This window comes from Neophocaena asiaeorientalis, unplaced genomic scaffold (genome assembly GCF_003031525.2).
Source record: "Neophocaena asiaeorientalis asiaeorientalis breed wild unplaced genomic scaffold, Neophocaena_asiaeorientalis_V1.1 scaffold4, whole genome shotgun sequence".
NCBI classification, from domain to species: Eukaryota; Metazoa; Chordata; class Mammalia; order Artiodactyla; family Phocoenidae; genus Neophocaena; species Neophocaena asiaeorientalis.
Window position 1 is genome coordinate 3,309,097 of NW_020173682.1, and position 25,166 is coordinate 3,334,262.

General features: G+C 43.8%; 1 protein-coding gene across 2 annotated transcripts in view; it reads left to right on the forward strand.

The window, feature by feature from the left end:
- Positions 1-25,166, forward strand: part of EPC1 (enhancer of polycomb 1) — a 93,691-nt gene that overhangs the window by 22,429 nt on the left and 46,096 nt on the right. Inside the window, exon 1 of one of the 2 annotated variants that reach the window (XM_024750040.1) lies at positions 3,754-4,159. The exons of the other annotated variant lie outside the window; for it this stretch is intronic. Coding sequence (XP_024605808.1) covers positions 4,007-4,159 — 153 coding nt within the window. The 5' untranslated portion in view covers positions 3,754-4,006. Of the gene's footprint in view, positions 1-3,753; positions 4,160-25,166 lie in introns of those variants that run through there. 2 annotated transcript variants of the gene reach the window in all.

A 25,166-nucleotide genomic window follows, 5' to 3' on the forward strand; every position in this document is an offset into this window, starting at 1 on the left:
AAAGTACTTCTGCGCTGCCTGGCACATAGTAAATGTTCGATAAGTAGTAGCTACCGTTCTTGCTGATTGAACACTCTAATAGGAGTTCAGAGATGAGAAAGATTGGCGATGGCTTAAAAATTAGTTTGAATTCACCTAACTACTTACTCATTCTTCAGATTAGGAAATTAGAACCCAGAGAAGTGACGCCGTCAAAATTTCATGAAGGAAGATCACTGAGTTGCATTTTGAAGGATAACAGCAGTAGCTTACATCTATTGAATGTTTACTGTGTACGGGAGACCGTATGAATGCTTGACATGGATTGTTTCATTTGATCTTCAAAACATGCCTGTGAAGTAGCATTTCAGTAGCTAGAAGTAGATGGTCTGAAGCTGGGCAGGGAGAATAGACAGAAAGGAATAAAGCAAAAACCTGGAGACAGGAAAGACTTGGCCAATTTCTAAAGCTGGTGATGAGATGTAAAATCCAGAGCGAAGAGCTTTTCTGTCTTAAGCAGTAAGGAGAAATGATGTTGGAGAGAGTGAGGCAAAATTATAAGGCCTCGACAACCATGCCAAAAAAAAAAAACTGGCTCTATCTAATGAGCAAGATGAATCAGTGAGCTGGGGAAGGGAGGATACAGATGGAAGTGGGGCTTCAGGTTCACTGATTTGGGGGCCTGCACTGCACCATGAATGCCTGAAGGGCAGTCTGTTCTGTATCTTCGTATCCCCAGGGATCCACAGCCTCAACAAGCCACCGTTGGTTCCCAGCAGCCCCCGTTAGGAGAGCATTAGCCCCGTTGCCTATAAAGTAGGAGTTTCATCGAGGCTTATTGAAGGAAGGAGCGAAATCAAGGAGACTTGGACTTGGAGGTTGTTTCTAGGTGGGACGTGATGAAAGCTGAGGTGATGGTGAAGACAGTGGGAAAGGAAATAAGGAGGCAAATCCTAGAAACAATTTCAAAGAGCATTTAATGGGACTTGGGCACGTACTGGGCATAAAGTAATACCTAGAGCTGCATTTCAGGTTTATCATCTATAGCAAAGTGCAGCGTCAGCGCTCTAGCGTTTGACATATCCTCGTTGTTGTTTAAGCAGACGTTTTGTATGTGAGATCAGCCGCAGCGAATTACTTTGCAAGGCGACGATCTTATGAGCAATTATCATTACCGTTAAAACGTATGTCTCTTTCCTTTCTAATCCTTCTCCCTTCACCCAGCTTCTTGCCAGTTTTATCTTATACCCGTGTTGTTATCATCTCCTACTGAACCCTGGCCAAGTCCACCTTCTCATCTCCACACTCACCTGGCAGTAGCCTCCGCCCTGCTTTCTGTCCATAGAGTTGCCCTCTCCCATGAAGACCTTTTCCTCTACCATTTCACTCCCGTTACCAGTTGGAATATTAGCCATCCTTCAGAACCGAATCACACGCTATCTTCCCCATAATGTCTGATCAACCCACCTGGAACTGACTGCCTTCTTTCTGAACTCCCAGAGCACTGCAGGCCACCATCCTGCCTGGTCACGGTCATTTTGTTAACGGGGTGACCCCTTAGCAGGATCTTATTTGTATCCCCGCCATGATGGTACTGTGTGTTGCCTACTTATTCAATAAAGATTTGTGGCGTGAATCAAAACGATTTTAAATACTGCAAGTCCCTTCCCAACCCAAAGCCTCCCTTTGGGGAAAGGGTAGTACATACAGCTTTACATTAGTATGTATCTTTTGCAACATGGCGAATGTCATCTCATTCTTGTTGTGGGTACTTAGAAAAAAAGGGAAGTTTGAGTTGGGAGTAGAAAAAGTGAAAGGCAGTGCAGGATTAGCCATTTTTGCATGGGACCTTTGGGTTGGATAAAGGATGCTGAGGAAAATTAAACCAGAGCCTTTATTGCTGCACTCCTGCCCCATAGGAGGGAGGGAAGTGAACTGAATGTAAGAGGCTTGGGACTCCAGCCTGTGGGTCTTTGGGAACCAACTAAGACCTACAGGTCAGAAATCCAGGGCATTGAGCTGGATGGGGACCGGTGGCAGGAAGAAAGTGTCTCTCGGCAGGCAGACCACCTGCAAAAGGCAAGCTGAATTGGAAAGCATGTCTCTGAACCTGCCATGGAGGGTGAGTCTAGAATTTCTAGAGAACAGGAACTTAGTCGTATAGTGGCCAATATTACTTGTGTAGGATATGGAGAATGTTATCAATAGGCTCTTATTTTAATGAAAGTTATATATATATATATATATATATATTCACTTTCTTGGTGGTTCACTCATGACATAAGACTCTATTTTAGTTCTTAGGTTCCTCAATCAACCGAATTCTACTACTAGGATTTTCAGAAATCTAATAGAGTAGGCTGGCGAGGACTACTGTACTAATATCCAGCCAGTATTTTCGGAACTGTTCAACCTGGCTAATTAAGTGTCATGGTCCACGGTGCGGTGAGGATCCCAGAATGTGACACACCCACTCAGGGCTCTGGGTTTTCCCACGTGCTGCTCCCCTGGCCCAAGATACCTTTCTCCTCTTCATTTTTGTAACCTTGGCCCATACTTACCCTACACAGTTTTTACCCCGGTATCATCTCCTCCAAAAAGCCTTTCCTGAATTCTTTCATTAGAGCCACTCACTCCCCACGGATTGGGTGCCACTTCTGCCTGGTTCCAAATAGCCTGAGCTCTCGCCCTCACACTTACCCCAGGTGTGGCAGTTGCCATCCACCGGTCCTGCTCCCACCATGTAATCTCCTCCGGGAGTCCTGTGGGTGCTGAGTAATTAGCAGCATACTTGGAGGGCCGTGAAGTCTCAAAAAACGTTTGCTCACTGAATGAATAAATGCATCGTCTTAGTATAGGACATGTAGATGAATGTCCATCTGCTGCATGGGAGGTGAGCTGTCAGTATTAGAGTTTGAGGATAATTTTGGCGACCTGCAATCCGTTTTCTCCCCACCCCAGAGGGTGGTAGCGAAGCCAGCCTGAAAGATAGCACTTTGTTTCTGTGCCTTAAGCCAATAACAGTTCCCATCCAATTCAGTATTTAAGAATAGTGATCATTTTTACTAGGTATCCCCCGGGGAGAAAAGTGGAGATACAGGACATTTTTGTATCTTGGCAAGTATTTGAAAATTTGCTGTCAAACCTATTAAACCCACCGCAACAGTCTTCCGGATTTTTAAAATATTCTACTGCAAAGAGTTCTCTAGATACTCATTTTCGTGTGTAATATAAGCCACATGGTAGCCATCACATCTATCTAAATCTCTTCTAACAATACATCTTTTCCTCTTTTTTAAGTTTTCTTTTTTTGGTTTGACAGGAGCACTATAGGTCTTCATATAATTCAATTGTATAAAGTTTTTCAGAGGACAAATGATAAGTGTCAACCCATGGCTATGTTGAAGCAGCATTTTCTTCCAGTGTAGAAAAATCATCCGGCTCTCAAATTTTGAAGTGTCTTGCTTTAAAAAAATTTTCCCTGAAGGTTACGGTGTCCAATAATAATTATTCCCTTTGCTTCGATGACAATCAAAGAGTGCGGGTCGATAAAATGCAGGATGAAAAAAAAAAACCCCCACCAAAGCCCTACTTTGGAGCAACGTAGGACGCCTCCTGTTTACACGGAGCGCAATGATGGGAACTGACACAGGATCCACGCGGAGCCCATCTAATACAATCCAGAGTTTCGTTAGACGTAAAGATAATGGCTGGTAAAAGTTCCGGCAAAGTAGCATCCTGCCCCGAACGCCGTCTGCATTTTCGTCATAAGACCTGAAGCGAGCACAGTGGAGTTTTAATGTCCGCCATGTTGGCCATGGCGTATTGAGGAGAGCGAGCGAGAGAGGAGCGGAGCGGTTCGGCCTCCCACCTCCCGGCGGCTCTGAGTGCCCGGACGGCGGGCTCCGCGCTCCGCCCCTCCAGTCCCCGGCAGCGGCGGGCGAGTGGGGACCGAACCCCCGGTTCTCCATGATCCCGCTGGCCGGGGCCGTTTCCCCAGAGCGGAGAGGTATCTGCTGCGCCTGAGATGAGTAAACTGTCGTTTCGGGCGCGGGCGCTAGACGCCTCGAAGCCGCTGCCGGTTTTCCGCTGTGAGGATCTGCCCGACCTGCACGAATACGCCTCGATAAACCGGGCCGTGCCGCAGATGCCCACCGGAATGGAAAAGGAAGAGGAGTCGGTACGTGTTAACTCCCCTGTCCGACCCACCGCCGGGCCCCGCTCCCTCCGCTGCCTGCGGCGGCGGCGGCGGAGCGCAGACCCACACAAAATGGCCGCCATCTTCTCTCCGCCGCCGACTCCCGTCGCCGGCGGGCCCTTTCCCTCGCCGCCCCCGGCCTCTCCCCCCGGCCGCGGCGGCCCGGCGGGGCCTCCTGTTGGGCCACCCGCTGACCCCGGCCCCTCGGACCCGGCCCCCGCGGAGTTCAGGCGCCCGCAAGGCACAAAGGGGTCACGTGACGAGGCTGCCGGCAGCCGTTTTGTGGTCGGAGCGCTTGGGCTGGGCCTTGTGCATCCGGAGAGGGAGCGAGCGGGCGGGCGGGCGGCGGGGGGTGCGGCGGCCGGGCCGCGGAGGCCCCGCCTGCAGGCCTCTCCGCGGGCCGCTGGGTGGCGCTCTGGGGCCGGCTCGGCCTTCGCGCTCCGCCGGCGCCGGCAGCGCAGGTTCCGGGCGCTTGGGGGCCGTGCTCTCCCGGCGGCCGGGGAGGCTGGCGGGGCCGGCGCGGCCCACGTGGAGCCGCCAAGGGGCCGGGCGGGGGCGGCGGGAGCCCTGCCGCGGAAGGTCGCGGCTCCCGAGCCGCCCGGAGCCGACTTAGGTGCTGCGTCCTCTTTGTGGGACTTGTGCCTCCATCCCTCTCCAGTCCTACCTGGTCGGCCTCCTCCTCCTGACTTTTCCTTTGATCCTTGAGAATATGTTGCGGGTTTTTTGGGGGTACTACGTGGCTCTTCTGGAGCCTGTAACGTTATTAGTTGCTTCCCTAATAAAACCTGAGTCCGCCCGATGGCTGGGTTTCTCGAGCTAGGGGAGAAAGGACCCCATGTAAGCAGGTGTTAACAGATCTACCTGTTGGAAGAGGGCTTTCTTACCCGCCACCGAGCTCAGGTTAAGTGAACCCCTTCCTAGAAATCTTAACCTGGAGGTGTTTCGGTTGGGTGGGCTTCGCCATGTAAGTGTCGACGGCTCCCGGACGCCGTACCGCAGCGGCAGCTCTCCCTGGTCGTGGAAGTTGGGCTCAGACCCACGGATAATAGGCTCTTCTCCTCGTTCCCCCAGGTCCTTGGCAGGGTCACTTGATGGCTTCTCACCCTAAGGAATTGCATACCTTGGTTTTCAGGTACAGTCACTTAAACAGGGGGCAGTGTGTTGACAGTTCCAGGAAGTCGAGGAGTCGCTGGATTGGTGCTACAGTTTTGTGGTGGAAAATCGTTCTGTCATACCTCTGTTTGGTGCTGTAAGAATTTTCAAAATGCAGAAATCCTGCTCTGTAATGTCGATTTCGAAAAATAAAGCTGTTTAAACTCTTTGGGTTGTTTGACCTTTCAAAGTCAAATAGTGGTGACCGTCGCGTGTTCCTTCCGAGAGTAGCGTCTTCTTAGCGTATGGAGTAGTTGAGATTGTCCAGCGCGGTCCTGACCTTTAGCACGTTGCCTGTGAGACACCACCTCTCAACGTGTTTTACTTGTATCAGCGGCAGAGTAGAATGGTGCCGCTTGTTTATTTTTAAATAAGTGATTTGTTTTTAAAAATTAAAGTACTTGTGACTGCAGAATCTCGTCTTTTGGTTTTATTTTTGTTTCCAATTTTTGCAGGTAATACTTTCAAGTGGGGGTGTCGTCGTTACCACTGCCCTGGAAATTAATTGGTAGTTCCTGTTTTGCAGCCGAGGAAGGGGAGAGCTTTGATAAGAACAGATAACCCTGCAGTACACTTTGAAATTCAGTGAAGTCTTGCTCCTCGGAGCACATTGGACTGTCCCAAGGGCCCCAACCTGAAATCAGAGCTGAGCTCAACTGAAGTATCAAGGCTTATTAGGTTTTTACGGATCATTTCTGTTCACTGAAATGATTTTGACATTTTGTAGTTCATTGTTTTTTAACATGTGGAGTCCCTGTTTTTGAGGGATTGTTTTTTTTTTCCCCCTTAAGACTGACTTTTCCCATCGTCCGTGTAGAATTTGTTTCACTTCACGTCCAACCAAAACTATGACCAGTGAAACATAGACTTCAGGAATAGACACTGAACTGAACAGAAGAATGTAAACAGTCCCAGGCAAACAGCTGCTCTCCAGTCCTGCGGCTCGTGCTGGCCGGGGGTGGGGGTGGGGGGAGGCTCTAGATCACAGGATTGAAAGTAGCATGTTAGCGCTGAAATGTATGCCAAGCACAATTAAAGGTAATTGAATTCCGGGTTAGCCTGAGGAGAAGAAACTTTTTGATAATTTGCTGAAGAATGATGTGCTTCTTATAAAGGCGAACTCATGCCTCCGATTGACATGTCAGGGTCAGGAGCGATCTAGAACCTGAATTGAGTGTCTAGTTTAGAAAATGTGTAATCCTATGTTGATCATGAAAGATAGGGCAGAATTAGATGAGGACAGTATTGTATATATGTCACCTCACTAAGAAGGCATTTTATGATCAAATATATCTGGAAAATTGTCATGTGAACTGTACCTGCTAACTGTTACCATATTTTGTTTCTGTGGTAAACGTGGCAGAAATGCTAGGTCTAAACATAGGGAGGATAACACTTATTAAAGTATTCCCATTTAATTTTAATATAAGCTGAACGCACTGCCTTAATTAGGCATGCCTCTTAATTTTTAAGAAACAACTTTAAGTAGAAGTCCCCTCCTCCCCTCCAAACATGAATTATACTCAACTTTAGAACTTAGTTGTTAGTCCTTTTTTGGTGAGGATTGAGAAATAACTCCAGATTGTAATAAACTGAAGGACTTGACTGCCACATAGATGTTAGAGATTCAGTGTCTCAATTGGTATAATGTGATACGTTGTAACTTGCTATATCAAAAAGTAACAGTTGATGAAGGCTTTGATTTAATGAATAACAAGTAATTTTCAGATCATGGGAAATCAATAGGCTGTCAGCTCTAAATATGAAATAAGTCCCTTAATTTAAACACATGGGGGGTGCAGAGGTTGCACCATTATAATTTTTTAACATTTTAATTTTAAGATTATAATCTTAACTTTAAGGTTAGAAATGTTGAAATACTACTTAGTGCCATGGCTTCACCTTTAAATGAAAGGGTAGTTTTTCCAAGATATCAGTACAATCGAATGTTTTCGTTACAATTGGAGCTTTACGTTTTCCTTTATGGTTACTTCTCACTTCAGCAAAGACATTCTGAAAAAGTTGGTTTTAAAGTGATACTCAACAAAGTGGAGCTGCTTGGTTCCTCTAGTAGTTTTAACTTTTTTCATTGGGATGCCAGAGTGTGTGACTCCATATACTGTAAGGGGTGGAGGCTTAACCTCTTCTCCAGCCAAGGAGAAGAGAAGGAAGTGTGACGGTAATTAAAACGTTAATGATGATACCGCCTTTAATGATGATACCGCCTTGTTACTGCCCTACGCAGCCACCTTTGGGACTGTTGGGTGTAGGGCCCAGCCATCGCAGTCCAACACCTGGTTTTAATAGGGTTCTAATCAGATGTATAGTCCCATACCCCTGTCTTTCCTCTGTTCAAACTGTATCCTTCATTAGTGGCCAGTATACAACGTTATGAAAACCAAGTTTATAAAGTAGACAGGTAGGTGTTTTTTGTTTTCAATTAGGGGTTAAAGTGGAAATACGTACATATCTGTGTTAAGAGGAAAAGTAGTTAAGCACTACATTTTCAAAACGATAAAAATCTAGTTTGTTTTATAAAAACAAGCTTAAATCACTTTAAGTGATAAGTTTAAAATTCCGATTTTTCTGACAGAAACTAAGAATCCTTTTTTTCCTTTAAAATTTTGTAAACCAAGATTTCTTAGTCCTTAATCTAGATTCCTCCATTCTGTCCACCGCATTGGAAGTGAAAAGAAATACGTGAAGTCGCACCTGTACTAGAAGCAAAGCTTAATTTTTACAACTGGTTTGAATTAGAAAGGAATTGAGGATATTTGGGGCTTTCCATTAAGTAGCAAATAATTTAAGTCAAAGATAATTGAGGGGCTTCCCTGGTGGCGCAGTGGTTGAGAGTCCGCCTGCCGATGCAGGGGATGCGGGTTTGTGCCCCGGTCCGGGAGGATCCCACGTGCCGCGGAGCGGCTGGGCCCGTGAGCCACGGCCGCTGGGCCTGCGCGTCCAGAGCCTGTGCTCCGCAACGGGAGAGGCCACAGCAGTGAGAGACCCGTGTACCACAAAAAAAAAAAAAAAAGAAAATTGAGAAGCAATAATGAAGTCTAGTTCCAACTTTCTGTCCTGCCCAAGATATTTTTGAGTGTATCAGCTGGGTTCTGAGGGTTATGTGGAAGTGACGCTAGAAGTAGTGAATTCCCATGGTACGTATATACAGTTTTGTGACAGTATATTTTTCTCGGGAGAAAATTCATGTTTGTCATGAGTTTCTGAAGGTATTGATAAAGGCAGAAAACCCAAGGTTAAGATCTGCTGTTCTAGAAATTTCAGCAGTCATTTTGGTTTCATCAGTATGGAAGTTATTACATAGACTTAATCAGAGAAGAAAAATTAAAGGCAAAAATTAATCGGCAACTCGGGAAGACTGAGGGCTCTTACCTACAAAAGGAGCCTCTTGAAAACTGTAGGGCCTGGTGCCTAAAGTGTTAATATTAGCTCTTGTTTCGGTGTGCTGTTTGATATTTAAGATTTTGGATTAGTACCATTTGTACTTAGACTTCATTTTCTTATAAAACAATAATGAAAACTAATGGGCTTATGTGTCTAATGGTATTTTGTGGGTGCTTGCGCTCTGTAATGGAATTTATGCAGAACTACCTTTTCTTTCTGTTAATCAACAGGACTTAATTAAAAGTGCCATCTAAATACAGGAGAGCTTAAATCTTGTAAATAAAGACTAATAACCTGTGCTTACAGGTTCATGAATTTGTGGATAGGATTAAATATTAAACTAGCCATTCCTAATAGTATCTAAGACTATGTTTGGATAAACTGGAGGTATAGGTTTTAGTTTAGTCTATATATTGCATTCGACCATATTGTGGTCTGTAGTAGTAGTAATGGGAGAGAAACAGATGGAAGATGTATGTGTATCTATGTACATACATAATGGCAAGAGATGAAGGTGTGGATTCTGACTATGTGATTCCATTTTTCTGAAAAGTTAAGGGTAGTTGTTATCAGCAATTGGTTAAAACGTAATTTTAAAGTAGAGGGTAGCATTTTATATAATGGAATGATGGTATGGTTTGTGATTCTATTTCTTAGAAGAAGACAACCCACAAGGAAATGAGAATTTTATATTGTAATTTGGGAGTAAAATGACTTCTGAGTCTCCAAGTGCAAAAGTAGTATGAAAGTATGAAATAAATACATAGGCAGAACTAGATAGTGTCTTTTACTTTTAAAGTAAGCTTTTGAACCCTTGAAGTGTGACATATTAATATGTTACAATAACTCCTCTGTAAGAATAAATCAATTTACAGGGAAATCACCGAGAAAAGAAGTGATTCAGATGTTTTAAACAACTTGCTAGAACTACTTTCAGTGAATTACTTGAAGCTTAACTGTTGACTTCTGCCCATTATCTTGGTCAAGTTTACTAAAGCCTCTGATAATAGTTAATGATTTTGAGCAATTTCGGTATTTTAAACAGAGTGGATACTTAACTTTTCACCTTTAAATACATGAATTGAATTTCATCCACCAGCCCCACTGTAGGTAGATGAAAATCAAAAACAAACGTGCTGTTAATAAATCTCCTGTGACCCATGATCTGAGTTGTCTCTTTGATGAGTAGGGATATAATCAGTTCTTTAAAAGATAAAGCCCTTCTTCGATTATTTGTTGTCATGGAGGTTATCCTTAAGAAGTTGGTTCAGCTTCAGATACGCCTGGTGACAGTTTGCTGAGTTTTGCAACACATTATTAAAGCAAATCATTTTGGTTGAATTTCCTTCGGTATAGCAAGTGCTGGCTGAAGAAGTATGACGCAGACTTAGGGTAAATCCAGGGCAAAGGTAAACTGAGGTTTGAAATATCCTGTGGGTGATTTACTAAAGGTTCAAATCTTCTTTCTATATTGGGATGAATTATTTTGTTTATCTTAGAATCACAAGTACCAGTTGTATATCCTCTGAGAAGAATGTACTTTGGCATTTGTGGCCTTTGACAAGTCAGTTAAGCTTACGGGATGAACTTTAGTTTCTTCATGTGCCAACGCTCTCCTGACCTACCTTATGAGGGAGGTATAGCTCTGGGGAGTGAATCAGACGGTACCCGTGAAAATGCTGTACACATGCATTTCATTATTACCAAATACTAAGTGAATGTTCACGATGGCCTTGCTTTTTGTTGCTGTTCAAAACTACTTACATTTGTACAATCCCTTGTATTTAGGATTGTCTGGTATAAATATGTTAGATGTGTTGTCTATCCTCAGAGGATTGTATGATGTAGTTGTGAAAAGTTGTGTCTTTAAATTTAGGTAATTATTAATTGGGAAGAGCATCAAGCTGGGAGTTACTAGACCTGAGACCTCATCCAGCTTCTGACTGCACACGCGTGCTTGCGTGCTCTCACACACCTGGATTTTCTTAACTGCAAGATGAAGTAGGGCCGTGATAGTTTCCTGTAGTAGTGAGCATATTATGTTACCAGTGCATTTAGGTCTGTTAACTTATGGATTTTATGTGTTTTTAGAGTAATCATTACATCTTTAATTAGTTGATGGCTTCATTTGCACTCTACATAAACACAGTTTACACAGAGGTAAAGGTAACCTGGGTGCATGGATAATTGGTTCCGGTTTAGTCGAGAAGGCTTGTGTTTTTTAAAACACTTAAAGAATATAAGTCGGCTGCAGTAGTCACAGAATGCTTTTACTGTTATGAGAGTTTGAAATTAGAATCAGGAGATTGTATTGAAGGTTGCAAATTTGTGCTTTACCTATAAGATAATGAGAGTCTGAAGGGGAAACAAAATATAAATAAGGCTGTTTTGAAGTCTAAAGCAAGAATTTGATCCTTGTCCTAATGGCTAAGGGAAGACTTTTGAGACATATTGTACAAAGACTAAGAAAATATAGATAAATCCAGTTTCATTCACTTTTGTAGCAAATACTGTGCACTTACAGTGAGCTAAGGACTGCTGTGGGCTCTGTGGGTCCGACAGTCAGCAAACAGCCCCTTTTTCATGGAGCTCACATTCTAGCACCTAGGCTCTATGAGGGCAGGACTTTTTGTTTGCTTTGTTCACTGGTGTTTTTTCAGCACCTGAAATAGTGCCTGGCACATAGTAAGTGTTCAGTATTTGTTTAGTTGAATGACTGAATTCTAATGGGAAAAGAGACAAAAAGCGAATGAATGAAAGTGGCGGTGGATCAGGACAGTATAGAGTTTCAGGTGGCAGGAGGAGGATAGAGATTTCTTTGTGCAGAGGGTCAAGGAACGCTGGCTCTGAAACTTGAGGTGGGAGGAGCCAGCCCTGCGAAGGCCTGCATGGAGAACGTGCCAGGCAGAGAGGCTGCAGATGCAGGGAGCCCAGGTGAGGGACAGAGGCCAGTGTGGCCAGAGGGCAGCGAAGAGGGTTGAGCAGTACGAGGACCCAGAGGACCCAGTCGGGGGCCTGTATCTGGTGAGGTATTGCGGGCTACTGCACGGAGCTGGGGTAGTTTTGAGGTGAAGTAACAAGCCTTTAGAGAGTTTCAGGCAAGGCAGTGACATGATCCGATTTATGTCTTTTCAAGGTTATTCTCACTACCATGTGCAGAATGAGTCGTACCGGGCAAGAGTGGCTGTAACTATAGGGTGGTGGTAGGGAAGAAGAGAAATGGATAAACTGGAGGTATAGTTTGAGGGTAGGACCAACAGAACTTGGCTGACAGATTAGAATGTACTAGATGGAGAGAAAGAATCAAGGATTAATCCCTGAACTTTACCTTGAGCAGCTGGGTGGATGGGTGATTAGGCCCCTGCTTCCTGATGTAGGGAAATTTGGAGGAGGGAGGGTTTATAAAGGATGGATTTATTACTCAGTTTGAAGTGCCTCTTACTCGTTTGTGTTTAGCGGGGTCCGCAGGAATGTGAGCATTAGAGCAATCTGCACTAGAGGTGCACAATTCAGAAGTCATGGGCTCTGCGATAGATTTGAAGGTCTTTGGGTTACAGGTGTTTCTAAGGCTGTGCATTGAGGCTCAAGAAGAGGAGGAGCTGTTAGAGAATTAGGAAGAAAGTGAGGGTAAAGGTGTCTCAAGAAGGAAGGACATTGGTTAAGTCCATCCACGGAGAAGATGAGTGAGGGGAAGGGACTGTTTGATTTGATTAGATATGTGCCATTGGCCTATTTTGACAGCATGGTGGGAAGGAAGGCCTGAGTGGAATAGAAGAAATACTGAAAGATAAATAAAAGGGTCAGAGCAAGTATAGACTGCTCCTTGGAATAGTTGTGCTGGGAAGAGGCACTGAAAAAATATCTGGGGGGGATCGGGGACATCAACAAATCATTTCTTTTAAAAAATTAGTTACATAGTTTAGGCAGACGCAAAGTAGGGAAGCAAAGCTGAGTCCTCCATTGCCCAGGCCACTACCTAGAGAGTTTCCAGGCTACAGGCACAGGTAGGGGAGGCCCCAGATAGAGCCTGCCAGCCTCCTGGAGTTGAAGAGGCAGAGAATTCAGTTTGGGGAGGCTACAGTGGCTTCAGGGCTAGGTACCAGAGATGCACCGAGGTCTGCAGAGAGGTCCCCTGGAGTCTCTAGCCGAAAACTGGTCTGAGACTGTCTGGAGGGGGAAAGCACCTGGAAAGAAGTAGGAGGGACATTTCTGGGAGCTCACACAGGGCTGGGAATATGTTATGTCCTCAGTGACCAGAGTGGAAAGACCTCCTAATGCAGAGGGCATCAGATAAGAGTTCTCAGAGGGTCATTTCCTTAGTGGTAGGGCCAAATTAGCTCTAGACTAAACTGTTCTGGACTTAGCCTAATAAAGACTAAACACTAGCCTCAAAAGGAGCCAACTAATTCCGGATAACTGTGTCCCAGAGTAAAGCCCCACAATGTTTAGAGGAATAGTAAAAGATCCTACAACATAAAACTTAGTGTTTGGCATCCAGTTAAAAAAAATCACCAGGTATGCAAAGATGCTGGAAAATCTAACCAATAACTAAGGGAAAAGCTAATCAACAGAAAGAGATGTAGAAATAACCCAGGTAATAGAGTTAGTAGACAAAAATGTTAAAATGGCTATTATAAATAAATAAGTTACTAGAACTAGTGTAACCATTGGAATGATGTCATTAAAAAGGATGAAATAATCCTATTTCCTCTCCTACTCGAGGACTTTGTTCCTAAAAACTGTTTCCTACCTTTTCCTGGATTGCTTTCATGGAGGGCTTGGTCACTGATTTAAGCAGAAGTACTTTTTCCTTTTTAGAAGTAAGGAAGGATATGATATGACCAGTGGTAGAGTTGGCAATGGGAGGGTGGGGTATTTATTCTATGATTCTGTTGCCTCTATGCAGTATGAGGTGACGTCATCACCTGAGAGCAAGGGGGGGGCCTTGAGACGAAGGTATGTGTGGGAAGCTCACCTACTAGAGAAGTGTAACAGGACTGATGGGCCAGCTGGGGGCTCAGGGTTTGTGATCATTTTAAGTGAGACCAGTCTGCTCACTTGGGCAGTTGAATGCAAGCATTCAACTTGAGTTCAAGAATAAAGCAGGTATATAATAAGGTCTTTCTAGGGTTGAGGTTTGCCCAGCCAAGTACAAAGGGGGGAAAGAGGGATGAGGGCATTAAAAGTATGTGTGAGGTAGATGATCATGATAGACCTGGATCCAAACTGGTTAAGCAGGGAAAGGAAGGCCTCAGGGAGCTGGTGTGGACCAGGGAAGTGGTCCGACACACCGGGATGGCTCTGCGGGGGAGGGGTGCCGTGCTGGAACAGGGGAGCCTGAGCCAGGAGGGTGCCAGTTAAAGAGTGAGATGCTTGAGTTTCGATTTCAGCGGTGTATTGTCCACGTAGACGTCGTTACTCAGGGTGATGCCGAAGGTGTGGGAGTAGTTGAGAAGACGACCTGAGCTCTGCCTGAGCAGAGCAGCTCCGGGGAGAGGGAGTGAGGGTGTGAACAGCTGCGGGCTTAGGCTTTCTGACAGGACAGTGGAGAGGAATGGGGTGGCCTGGCAGTGGCGGGCAAGGAGGACACTTAGCCCGTCTGTAAGTGTGTGGGACGTGGGAAGGTACACAGCTTCTCCTTGGAAGGGCTCCGGGAGTGCTGCTTCTGGAAGACACTGCCAGGCTTAAAATAGAGCAAGGGGATGAGGGAACGTTGAAAGAGGCTGAGACTGTGGAGAGGAGTTTACTGATACGTCTTATTCTAGAGAACTGCGTGGAAGTGTGGGGGAGGGGGGAAGACCAGAAGATTGGGTCAGATTAGGGGACGTTGGGTCAGAGTGGTAGTAAGAGCTAGAGTGATGCTGTCAAGTCGTGAACTCTGGTTATGGGTGTGAAGAACGATGGGATTTATCTGGCCAACCTCAGATGCACAGATGGTTCAGAATCCCTTCCTGCCGCTGGGGACGGGGTGGGGGGGGCCCAAAGGAGGGGCGGCCCCACCAGACAGACACTGGCCTGGTGAACTCCGAGGCCTGTCACTCCTGCCGCTCAGGTGTGTAATAATCTGTACAGAGAAGAGCTTTTGTACAGCGTGCCTGTTTCAGGACCCAGGAAATGGGCCTTTACGGTTGTTACTGAGCGCCTGAGAACTCTCCCTCCTCTGCAGTGCTTCTCAACACTGCACCAGTCGCTCACCCTCAGAACATTCCGGAAAATGGGGGTTTGATTGTCACAGGTTTGGGGGAGGTGCTTTGGGGGACAGAAACAATGCAAGTGCCACCACGCAGAGGACAGCCCGGCAAAACAAAGAATTGCCTGTTTGACTTTTTGACTGTCCCGCAGAACATCCCAGTTGGTGAGATTTCCATTTACAGATTATCTGAGTCAAGAACCTGATTCCATTTTACTTGTAAAGTGTTTTCTGTGTAGTTTTGGTATACGCTAAAATTTCCAGGGCTGCAATGTACATAAAGTAAGGGAATGTTGTACTTCATGTTGTTGAGAACTTTTGCAGTCACTGTTACCGTTTTGGAAATAGTAATAGCTTTATCAACATTGTTAGTGGTATTTGAGTCAACGGTAGTACAGGCCTGCAAAAAGTCTGCTTTTTTAGCTCTCTGTAGACATCTAAGCTTCTGTAGTTACTTCGTTTTGTCTTCCTGGGTACATATCCCAATTATTTACATGTTGAAACACATAGTATTTTATTATAACTTACTTTCCTTTAATTTCCACTTGGTTTTGCAGTTAGATCCTTGGATTGATTATATTAAAACGTGCATAAGTAGAAGAGTGGAGTAATTTGAAAAAAGGGAGCATTGGGTCTTACAGGGTTGAAAACAGCTGTTCTGCTGGGTTCAAAACACGAGCTAAGTTGTGGTCTGTGTTACTTAACATTTACCCCAGGTCTCTCTAAGTGTGGTATGAGAATGAAATGAGCCTGTGTAAAGTGTATAGCATGGTGCTTTACTTATAGTAGGTGCTTGGATCTTTTTTACTTATTATTTTAGTTTAATTTTTGTCCTTGAAGGATGGAAATGTGTTTTTTAGGTAGGATTTTAAAATTTCAACAGATTTCCATCATAGCAAATGATTTTTGATGAGTGTTTTGATAGTGAGTGGGTATGGTTTTTATACGTATCTAGTTGTGTTTATGACAGAAAGTGAGATAATAAGCAAGGTATCAAAAAACAAGGTCTTAAGTCGTGTCAAGGCAGTCAACTCAAATGGATTATTTTCTCAACTTAAATACATGCTTGGTTTCCCAGCCTCAAATGTATGAAATGTGTTTCAAAGAATTTGCTGGGAAAAAACGTTTTCTGTACTTTTTAACAGGTTCTGTACATCTTAGTGGTTTTTAGTTCTGTTTTTTAAAAATGTTTAAACGTTTTTAATCAGTTTTTTTATTGAAGTATAGTCGATTTACAACGTTGTGTTAATTTCTGCTGTACAGCAAAGCAATTCAGTTATATATATGTGTGTGTGTGTACGTGTATATACATAAATATATATATATACATGTACACACACACATTATTTTTTAAAATATATTCTTTCCCATTATGGTTTATCATAGGATATTGCATATAGTTCTCTGTGCTGTACAGATTTTTAGTTCTGGAGGCTGCTCTTTCACGTACAGCCGTGCGTTTGGGTCTAAGAATTTCTGTTAAAAGATTAGGATGTGCTCTAATTCTGAAAGGTTTATAATTGCTTTTTAACCGGTCTCTGTACTCTAGTTTTCAATTTTACACCCCCCTCAAAGTTGTCAGGATGATTTTTTGAGTCTGGTTGTTATTTTGCTACCTAAATTCTTAAGTTGCTCCTTTTTCTGATAGAATAAAATGCAAAAACCTTTCAGTGGGGTTCCCTGGGCCCTGCAGGATCTGACTGCTGCCTCCATCCCCAGTCTTTCCCGTTTCCCCTCCTTCAGCCCCGTATTCGTTGTTTGTTGCTGCCTAACAGATTGCGCCCAAACTTCGTAGCTTGAAACAACGAACACTTCACTTTCTCACACGGTTTCTGAGGGCTGGGAACCTTAGGAGCAGCTTATGTGGGTGATACTGGCCCGGGATCTTTCACAGAGTCCCAGTAAAGCTGTTGGGACAGCAGCCCACTAGGGCTGCAGCAGGCTTCCCCCAGAGGAATGGGTCCAAAAGGGAGAGAGAACACACAGTCTTCTGTGACCTAGTTTTGGAAGTTACACGTCGTCACTTCTATCTCTTGCTGTTGGTCACACAGACCAACCCTGGTAAGTGTAGGGGGGGCCTCACACGGCTGTGCATGCCAGGAGACAGGGATCATTGGAGGCTGGCTCCCACAGGTGACCACATGCAGAATACTCTCCCTCCCTCCCAAAGCCCCCAAAAGTCTCGTCCCGTTACAGCGTAAGGATCTCATCCAGATTGGTTTCAGGTACAGCTGAGGCGTCTCAAATGTAGTTCATTACGTATAGCTTCTCAGGTACAAATTCCTCTCAACCTGTGAAGCTAAAGAGACATCTGCTCCCACCCTCTGCCCCGACCAGTATACAGTATTGGGTCAGGCTTGGGATAACTGCTATAAAACGTTCCTATTCACGGGGAGTTCTTGGTCCATAGCATTTCTGAAATCCAGCCAGGCAAATGATGGTAATTCCTTGGTTGAGTGTCAACTCCTGGGTATAATTCACGCAAGCTGTCAGTTTTGCCCTTTGGGCATTTGGTTCACCCTTCTTTTTTCACGAAGGTAGAACCTAACCTGTTTGCTACTGGGTTTTCTTAACTTGCTTCCTGCCAGCAAAGCCCTTAACTTGTAGGACTTTGAAGGCCTCTTCTCATTTTGTATTGTCTCTTATCTCCATTAGTTCAAGCTGGTAATGTTTCTGTCTATATAATTCTTTTAAAAACTTTGTGGGTCTTCCATGCGTTGTATTGGTCTTCTATTTAATTTTATTCCATTAGCCAAAAGCCACGCCCATGAACCTCTGGAGGTAAGCCTTTTACTACCTCGAGCTCCTGCTGAGACAACGCCCTTAAGCTTCCTCACAGCCTTATTGTTTGATTGAGAGAATCTTTGAAGCACATAGTTCTGTGTAGCAGCCTTTGGTCTGACGGAAGAGTACTCTGAGACACCATCTTGGATCTTTCCGAGGTCTTACAGAGGACTTCCTAGTCACTTCCTCAGCGTAGTTTTTAGGCCGTGTTTGTCTGTCAGAGCCCTGGATTTGATCTTGGGTCAGAATCCATTCCTGAATTTGAGCACCGTCTTCAGTCTGGTGAGACTGCAAATCGTCCAAACCTTCGCGTCCTGGCTCCTGTATAACGGTTCTCCATTTCATCTTCTCATTTTTTACCATACATGGCAGAAGAACAGGGCGGCACTTGCAGCTCTCTGGTGGAAAGCCTCCTTAGCTAGGTCACCCAGTTCATTAGGCAGATTGCCCACTTTTCACACACCTGACGGGGTCGGTGTCAGTAAACCTTCTGCTCCTTCCTGACGGGGATACCTCTTCCTCTGGTTTCCAGTAACGTTCGCCTCACCTTGTGAAACACCACAGGGCTTTTACTAACAGCTTCTTCGCTGACACTGTCCTCAGAGACCGGGGCCCAGTGCCAGACCATTCCAAACAGCTTAGGGTTGTGTTATTCAGTGAGGACTCTCCGTACTCACGTATGTGCGCGTTGTCCGTTGCTGCGTGACAGCTTATCCAGAGTTGCGCCGCTCACGACAGCAAACACTGGTCCCGGCTTCTGAGGATCCGGAATCTGGGAGCAACTTTACCGGGTGGCTCTTGTCGGCAGAAGCTGTTGGCGTTGCAGCCATCACTGGGCCTCTCTGTGACTCCCTCCCGTGTGTCCACACAGCCTGACACCTGCACCCCGCCCCCCCCCAGCAGGCCAGCCAGGAGCAGGTGCGCGCCCGCCCGACACGGGAGTGCCCTGGGTGTGGCCGCCATCACCTGTGCCACAGCCCTGGGTCACACAGGCCAGCCCTGGTACGTGCGAGAGGGCCGCCCCAGGCTGTGAGCACCAGAGGAAGGTGCCTGTGTCGCTTGGAGCCCGGCCGCCCGCCGCGAGCCCGCAGCTCGGTAAGGCGGGCTCCACGCCCTCTCAGCTCTCGTAGCTCCCCTGTCCGCGCGTGCTCGCTCCGCCCCCCTGACCCCACGTGCCTTTCCGGGCCCCATGTTTAGTCAGCTTTTCTGAAGCCCTTCTTGACTTAGCCTCCCCGAGTGACATCACCAGGAGTTTTAGAGAACAAATTCAGTTATATGATTGTTGCTTTCACTGCGCTTGAAGCCCTCTGAAAGCAGAAGCAGTGTTGTATCTCAGAAACGTAGCACTGTTCTGGCACAGCTGTTTCTTTAATCAGTGTTTATATAGTTCTGGGAAAATCTAGGTACTTTATGATTATCTGCACTCTAAAATGGTGGTCAGTTACCTGCTTTACCTGCCTTTGAGCTTTTGGAGCAGGCTAGTAAAAGTAGGATTTAAGCTATGGCTTTGCATGTTTTTCTCTGTGATCGCGAGGGACATGAGACATTCTAATAATCCAAAATTTTAAGCCAGAGAAAATGTCTTGGCCTTTCCAGTGGTAAGTTTTGTGAAATGCTCTGCTAAAAGCACTTATTTTATATGGTGTTGATGTATCAAATATTTGTAAACTTACACTTACAAAGTATAATGCTAAGTATTATAGGGTCCACAGACATGTCTTTTCCTTTAAGGAGCTTAGACTTCATATGGTAAATAAACCATAATCTGAGGCAGTCGTTTTAAGTCCTGGTTGTAAAGATCAGAAATCTCTATTTTTACTTTGGGTAAATTTGTACATTATCACTCAGTCTAACAAAACTGTGTAAGCCAACTTCTAACGCTGAGTTCCTGAAAAGTCATCTTTTTTTTCTTTGCGGATTGAAGTAAATATAGGTAGAATCATGCAAAAATCAAAATCAATTATTTTACTGAAAGTTTTTACATTAACATTTTTACATTAAAGATTTTTACATTAAAAGTAAGTTTTTACATTAAAATTTTCTCTCTGATCTGAAAGTGGCTTGAAAACCAAAATTTTGGTTGCAGTTATGTTTTTATCACTGTCTTTGAATTTTCCTGTTCATCTATCATAGTGGTATCTTGACACTATTTGTGAAAATTCTGTATGAACTTTTTTTGCCTTAATGAATTTTTCCTTTGTAATGCAATTCCAATGAAATAAAAGCCATCTTTTTTTTTTCTGTCTACCAGGAAATATAGAATCAATTCCATAAAAATATGTTCCTTGATTCCTTTGTCTTGAGTTTTCTATGCACCACTTTAAAACATCTGTTGAGTTCTACTTTATGTATCGTCTGAACTTTTATGCTGTGATTTTGTGGAATATACCTCAGAAACTCTTCCTATCTTTTTGTAGTGATGAAACATTTTTGTTCTGTTTTTTTGAAGATGGACAGAAGAAAGAAATGCTTGTGACAGGATTAACTTTTTTTTTCCCCTCATCTTTCTATTTTTAGGGCTGGTTTTTTTCCATGTAAAATTTCTCAGTTGAACCTTAACTCTTATTCATATCTAAAACTGTTTTTCAGGGGTGCCTTATACATTGTATCACTAGCCAGAGGCCAATTTTAAAACTATAATGTCCCTTAATTTCTGGGCCCAGCCCTTTTAAGTCCTTCCTGGAATAAATCTTACATTTGAACTTTAAAAATCTGTGATTTCTAAGATCCTGGTCTAGAAAGTTTTCAGTAAGTAGCCTGCCTTACCATGTGGGAAGCAATGGAATACACTATGTGTATCTTTTTAAAGTGTTTCTGGGGTCTGTTGGAGAGGTATCTTGTGATATAAATGTGTTATGCCAGCCATATCATGTTGGTGTCATGCTGTCCTTTCACTCAGTTTAATGTAGTTGGGTTTACTGTGAATCAGAGTGGAGAAATTAGAGAACTACGATAAAAGTTCAGAGAGGCTAGCAAGAGTTTAAAATATCTTGAATAAAAATTCCAGTGTAGTGGTATTTAATTTCCTAAATAGTTCACATGTTATCATCTTCAGTGGCACTTCCCTAATTCAGGGTACTAACATCTCTTGCCTAGATTTCAGTACCTTCCTAACAGGTCTTCCCAAGAGTACAGTTGCTGCTTCCCTGATATTCTTAGCACAACCAGGGGTCCTTTGAAAACTGAAATCTCATTGTGTCACTTCCTGCGAAAGACCTGTAAAGGGTTTCCACTGCTCTTCAAGTGGCTGGCTTATCTGTGAGGCCTTACGTAATCTGGCCCCTGCCTCCGTTTTGTTCCTCCAAAGCCTTCTGGTTCCCTCCAGCAACAGGGTCATTCCTCATTTATCCCATGTACCAAAACGTTACTCCCCTGCGGGTTGGCTTAGTGCTCTCCCAGTGATCCCTCACATCTCCTCTCAGGGTCACTTGCTGAGATATCTACCCATTAAGATAGGTCGGTTACATGCTCCCATAGTATCATTCTTAGCAATTTACTTTTGTGAGCTTCCGGTCCACTTATGGAGATGTTTGATTAGTCTTTACCGCATGACTTGGAGCTCCCAGTACCTTTCAGCATTGGAGCTTAATGCCACCATTACTTGTTGAGTGAATGACTGGATTGGCCTATTGCTAATTTATTCATATGTTTCTAGTTCAGTCTATCCCAGAACTGTGTTTAGAGATTAGAACATAACTCACTCTGTAATTTAGAATTCCATGAGGATAATGATGGTTCCATCAAATTCTTGTAGCATGTGATCACTCTGTGATCAGACAAGTCACTTAACCGTAGACCTCATGTTTATCAGTTGTAGAAGGAACCTGCCATAGTTGATCTGTAAGTTTGCCTCTGACTCACGTGTTCAGTGGCGTTAAGGGTTTCCCTCCATTTATCAGACAGGGTAGGCAGGGTTGTACCGTGAACACACAGCCGTGAAACCTTAGTGGCATTATAACAAAGATTGGCTTCTAACTGCACTGTCGCCTGGGTTGATTTGGGGGTTCTGTTTTATGTGCCCCCATTCCAGGACCCAGCTGACAGGACAGCCTCCATTCTGAACCTTGCTGGACACTATACTAGAGGGAAGAGCTCTGGGAGGTCTCCTGTCTTGTATCAGTTACTCACATGCTCTGGCCAGAAGCCAGACACGAGGGTTTCATCACCTCAGCTCACAACTCATTGGCCAGAGCAAGTTGCATGGCTCCACCGTAACTGTATCTTTGACCAGGAGATACATTTCTGCCATAATGACCAGATGGCAAAGAACAAAAACATTTGGCAAACAGCAGTTAATGACAGACCTGCCCTTCTGGTCAACCAGAGATTTGCATCACTGTCGTTCCCACAGACAAAGTGTACTCATCTCCCCCGCAGTGAGCCCAGCCTGAAAGAGACCAGCTAGGCAGCATCAAGCTTGGAATATTAGGATTTCCAGGTGATACACTTATTTCCCTAGATCAGGTTTGGATGTGCTTCCCCTTGACCTGGAGATCTGTGAGTGAAAATATTATCTGCCCCCCGCCCCCCATCCAGTTTACTTTGGAAAAACAGAGGCCTGATCAACGCAGTAATGCTTCCCTTTGGACAATGGAAACAGCAGTTCCTGATGCGTAGCAACTCAGGACTCCCACCAGGCTGGCTTTATAAGGGTCTCCTTTCCCTGGATGTGAGGAATACTCTTACGTAGGTACCAAGTGCAGGCTCCTGGAGGGGCTCCCAGTCCACTGGTTTGTGTGGCTCTTGGCATTGATACCCAGGAGATGCTTCCTTTCTTTCCATCATCTTCTAGCCTCATCTGAAGTAGGTATTGGGGGCCAGAGCCCTTCACAGCCTGCTCCCTTCCTGTAGAAGCTAGGAGACCTGAGGGTACTTTTAAATCAATCCGGGCTGTTGATTTTCGCTTGTTTGTTGGCAGCACAACATTGTAGGCTTGTAACGTGGTTCCGTTTAGCTCAGTGTGCAAGATGGCCTGTCCTCTCAGTTCTTTACAGCTGTCTGTCTGTCTCCTAAATGCTAATCCCAGAAGCCTGTTAGCTTTTGCTGGAAGAGCTGCATCCTTAGTGTCTGTCTCTGTCTCTCTTTTTTCTCTGAGCATTTTGTTCAACTGAAAGCACTTAACTGTGTGTCCAGTTTTATCTGGGCCTCTGCTCTGAGACTCTAATCCATTCGTGTGTTTTAACCGTGGGTGTCCGGACCATACCTTGGTTTGAACCTTACCGTCTTTGTTAGTCAGAGGCCTTCTTGATTTGTTAATTTACGGGTTGAGTTGAGAAGCACTTTTCAAGCACTGCAAATCCTCAAATATTTGGCCTCTTCTGTTTTATTCCTGCTTACAAACTAGTCAATTTTTAAAATTTGTTTCTTTCTTGTAATATCAAACAAAGCAACCAACACACCATTTTAATGTCCCGGTTTTTTAACCTCTTCTAGAGCTACAAGTTTATTAATTACATGATCTTTCCAAAATCATGGTAACTGACTTTTACGAAATATTTTGTACTACCTACAATGGAATGCCACCCTTTCAGCCTCTTGAGAAGTTTCCTTGCTGCCTGACCCCCAAGCTAATGGCATGTATTTTAGTCTTTGTGTTATAATAGTACCCCACTTCTGGGACCAGTTTATGTCAGTCAGGATAGCCAGGTTATGATGAGTGATTACAGACAGTCTCAAAAGTTTAGTTCTTGTTTGTGTCCCATTATATCATGGATCAGCTGGGCAACCAAGCTAATGCAGCAGAGGTCTCAAACATGGTGACAGGTGGGAGGAGCGCTTTGAAAACTTTGCATCTTCCACCAGCAGTTAAATACTCTGGTCCAGAAGTAACGTGAGTCGCTTTGACTCACAGCTCAATGGCCAGCATTAGTCACCTAGCCCCAGCACCTACAGGAGGCCAGAAACGATTTGAGGACCAAAACTAAAGGCTGTCTGTTACACGTTCAGTGTTCGCCTTTGAAGATGAAGAAAAGAGGGTATTTATTGTAAATTACATCCTATAACTCCCTGCATTTTTGGCGGTGTGCTGGCTTCTCATGTTTAGAAGACATTTGTGAAGACAGAGGTGTAACTTCAGCAGTTAATTTGCCTTTATAGGGTTTAAAACACACACACACACACACACACACACACACACACACGGTAAATTTGGAATTCGTCTTATTAATTGATTCATGTATATAGCTACAGTAAAATAATTTCTATTAATAATTTGTTATTATAATTTGCCTGTTGACAATAATAATACCCCAGGGCTTTATGGATATAACTTCATTTAATCCTCAGTGCAACCTGATCAGGTAGGTCGCTTTCTCTGCCCTTTACTAGTAGGAAAAAAGGTTAAATTGGTTTCATTATTTATAGTACAAAGAGCTAATAAGTGGGTGCTGGGTTCTGTGTTAAGAGGTTTCTCTCCATGTCTTATCTCATTTTATCCTTATAATGGCAGTTACCTCATTTCACTAATAAGGAAATTAGAATTTAGAGATGTTAAGTCACAATTAGTAAAGGGCAGGATTGGGATTCTAATCCAGGTTTCTGACACAGAAAAATGTGTGCTCTTAAATAGTATGACTTCTTATATGTCTTTTTTTTTTTTTTTTGATAGAGTATTCTTTCCTTTTTTTTTCTTTTATGGGCTGTGCCGTGTGCCTTGCAGGATCCCAGTTCCCTGACCAGGGACTGAACCAGGGCCCCCTCCAGCAGTGAAAGCACTGAGTCCGAACCACTGGACCGCCAGGGAATCCCGAGAGCGTATTCTAATAAAGTCAATTTTTTTTTCTGTACAGTATGTTTTATATAAGAAAATAATTTATGATACCAAATAACATTAAATTAATCAAAATCACTTGAAATTATGAAATATTTATTTTCATCTATCAATGTGTTTGTTCCTTTAAATAAAGGAGGGGTGAGTTTAAGTCAGGGAAACAAACATTATTAAACAAAAAAATTTTGAGATTATAGAGCCCCTTCTATTTTTTAGCCACTCTAGAAGACACAACTTCAGAAGTTACACAGGAGTTTTATGGTTTTGGTAAAACCAGGGGACTTGATTTCAGTTAAGAAAAGGAAGGAAATTTTGTAAGATTATTTTTAGCTTTGGTCCTAAGTGAATAATAAGTACAACATATGAACTATCACTTCTTCCCGTACTAACCATGTTATAGTATTTTCCACAATTGCCTTAAACTTGGACAAATCTTAGCATTCCTACAAGCCCTAAAGTAGTTTTACATATGTTTTTTTTAAACCATTTTTTAAGTTGAAGTATAGTTAATTTACAGTGTTGTCTTAGTTTCAGGTATACAGTAAAGGGATTCCATTTTATATATATGTATAATATATATAAAATGCATATACTTTTTCAGATTCATTTTTATTACAGGTTATTACAAGATACTAAATGTAATTCCCTGTGCTATACAGTAGGACCTTGTTGTTTATGTATAGTAGTGTGTA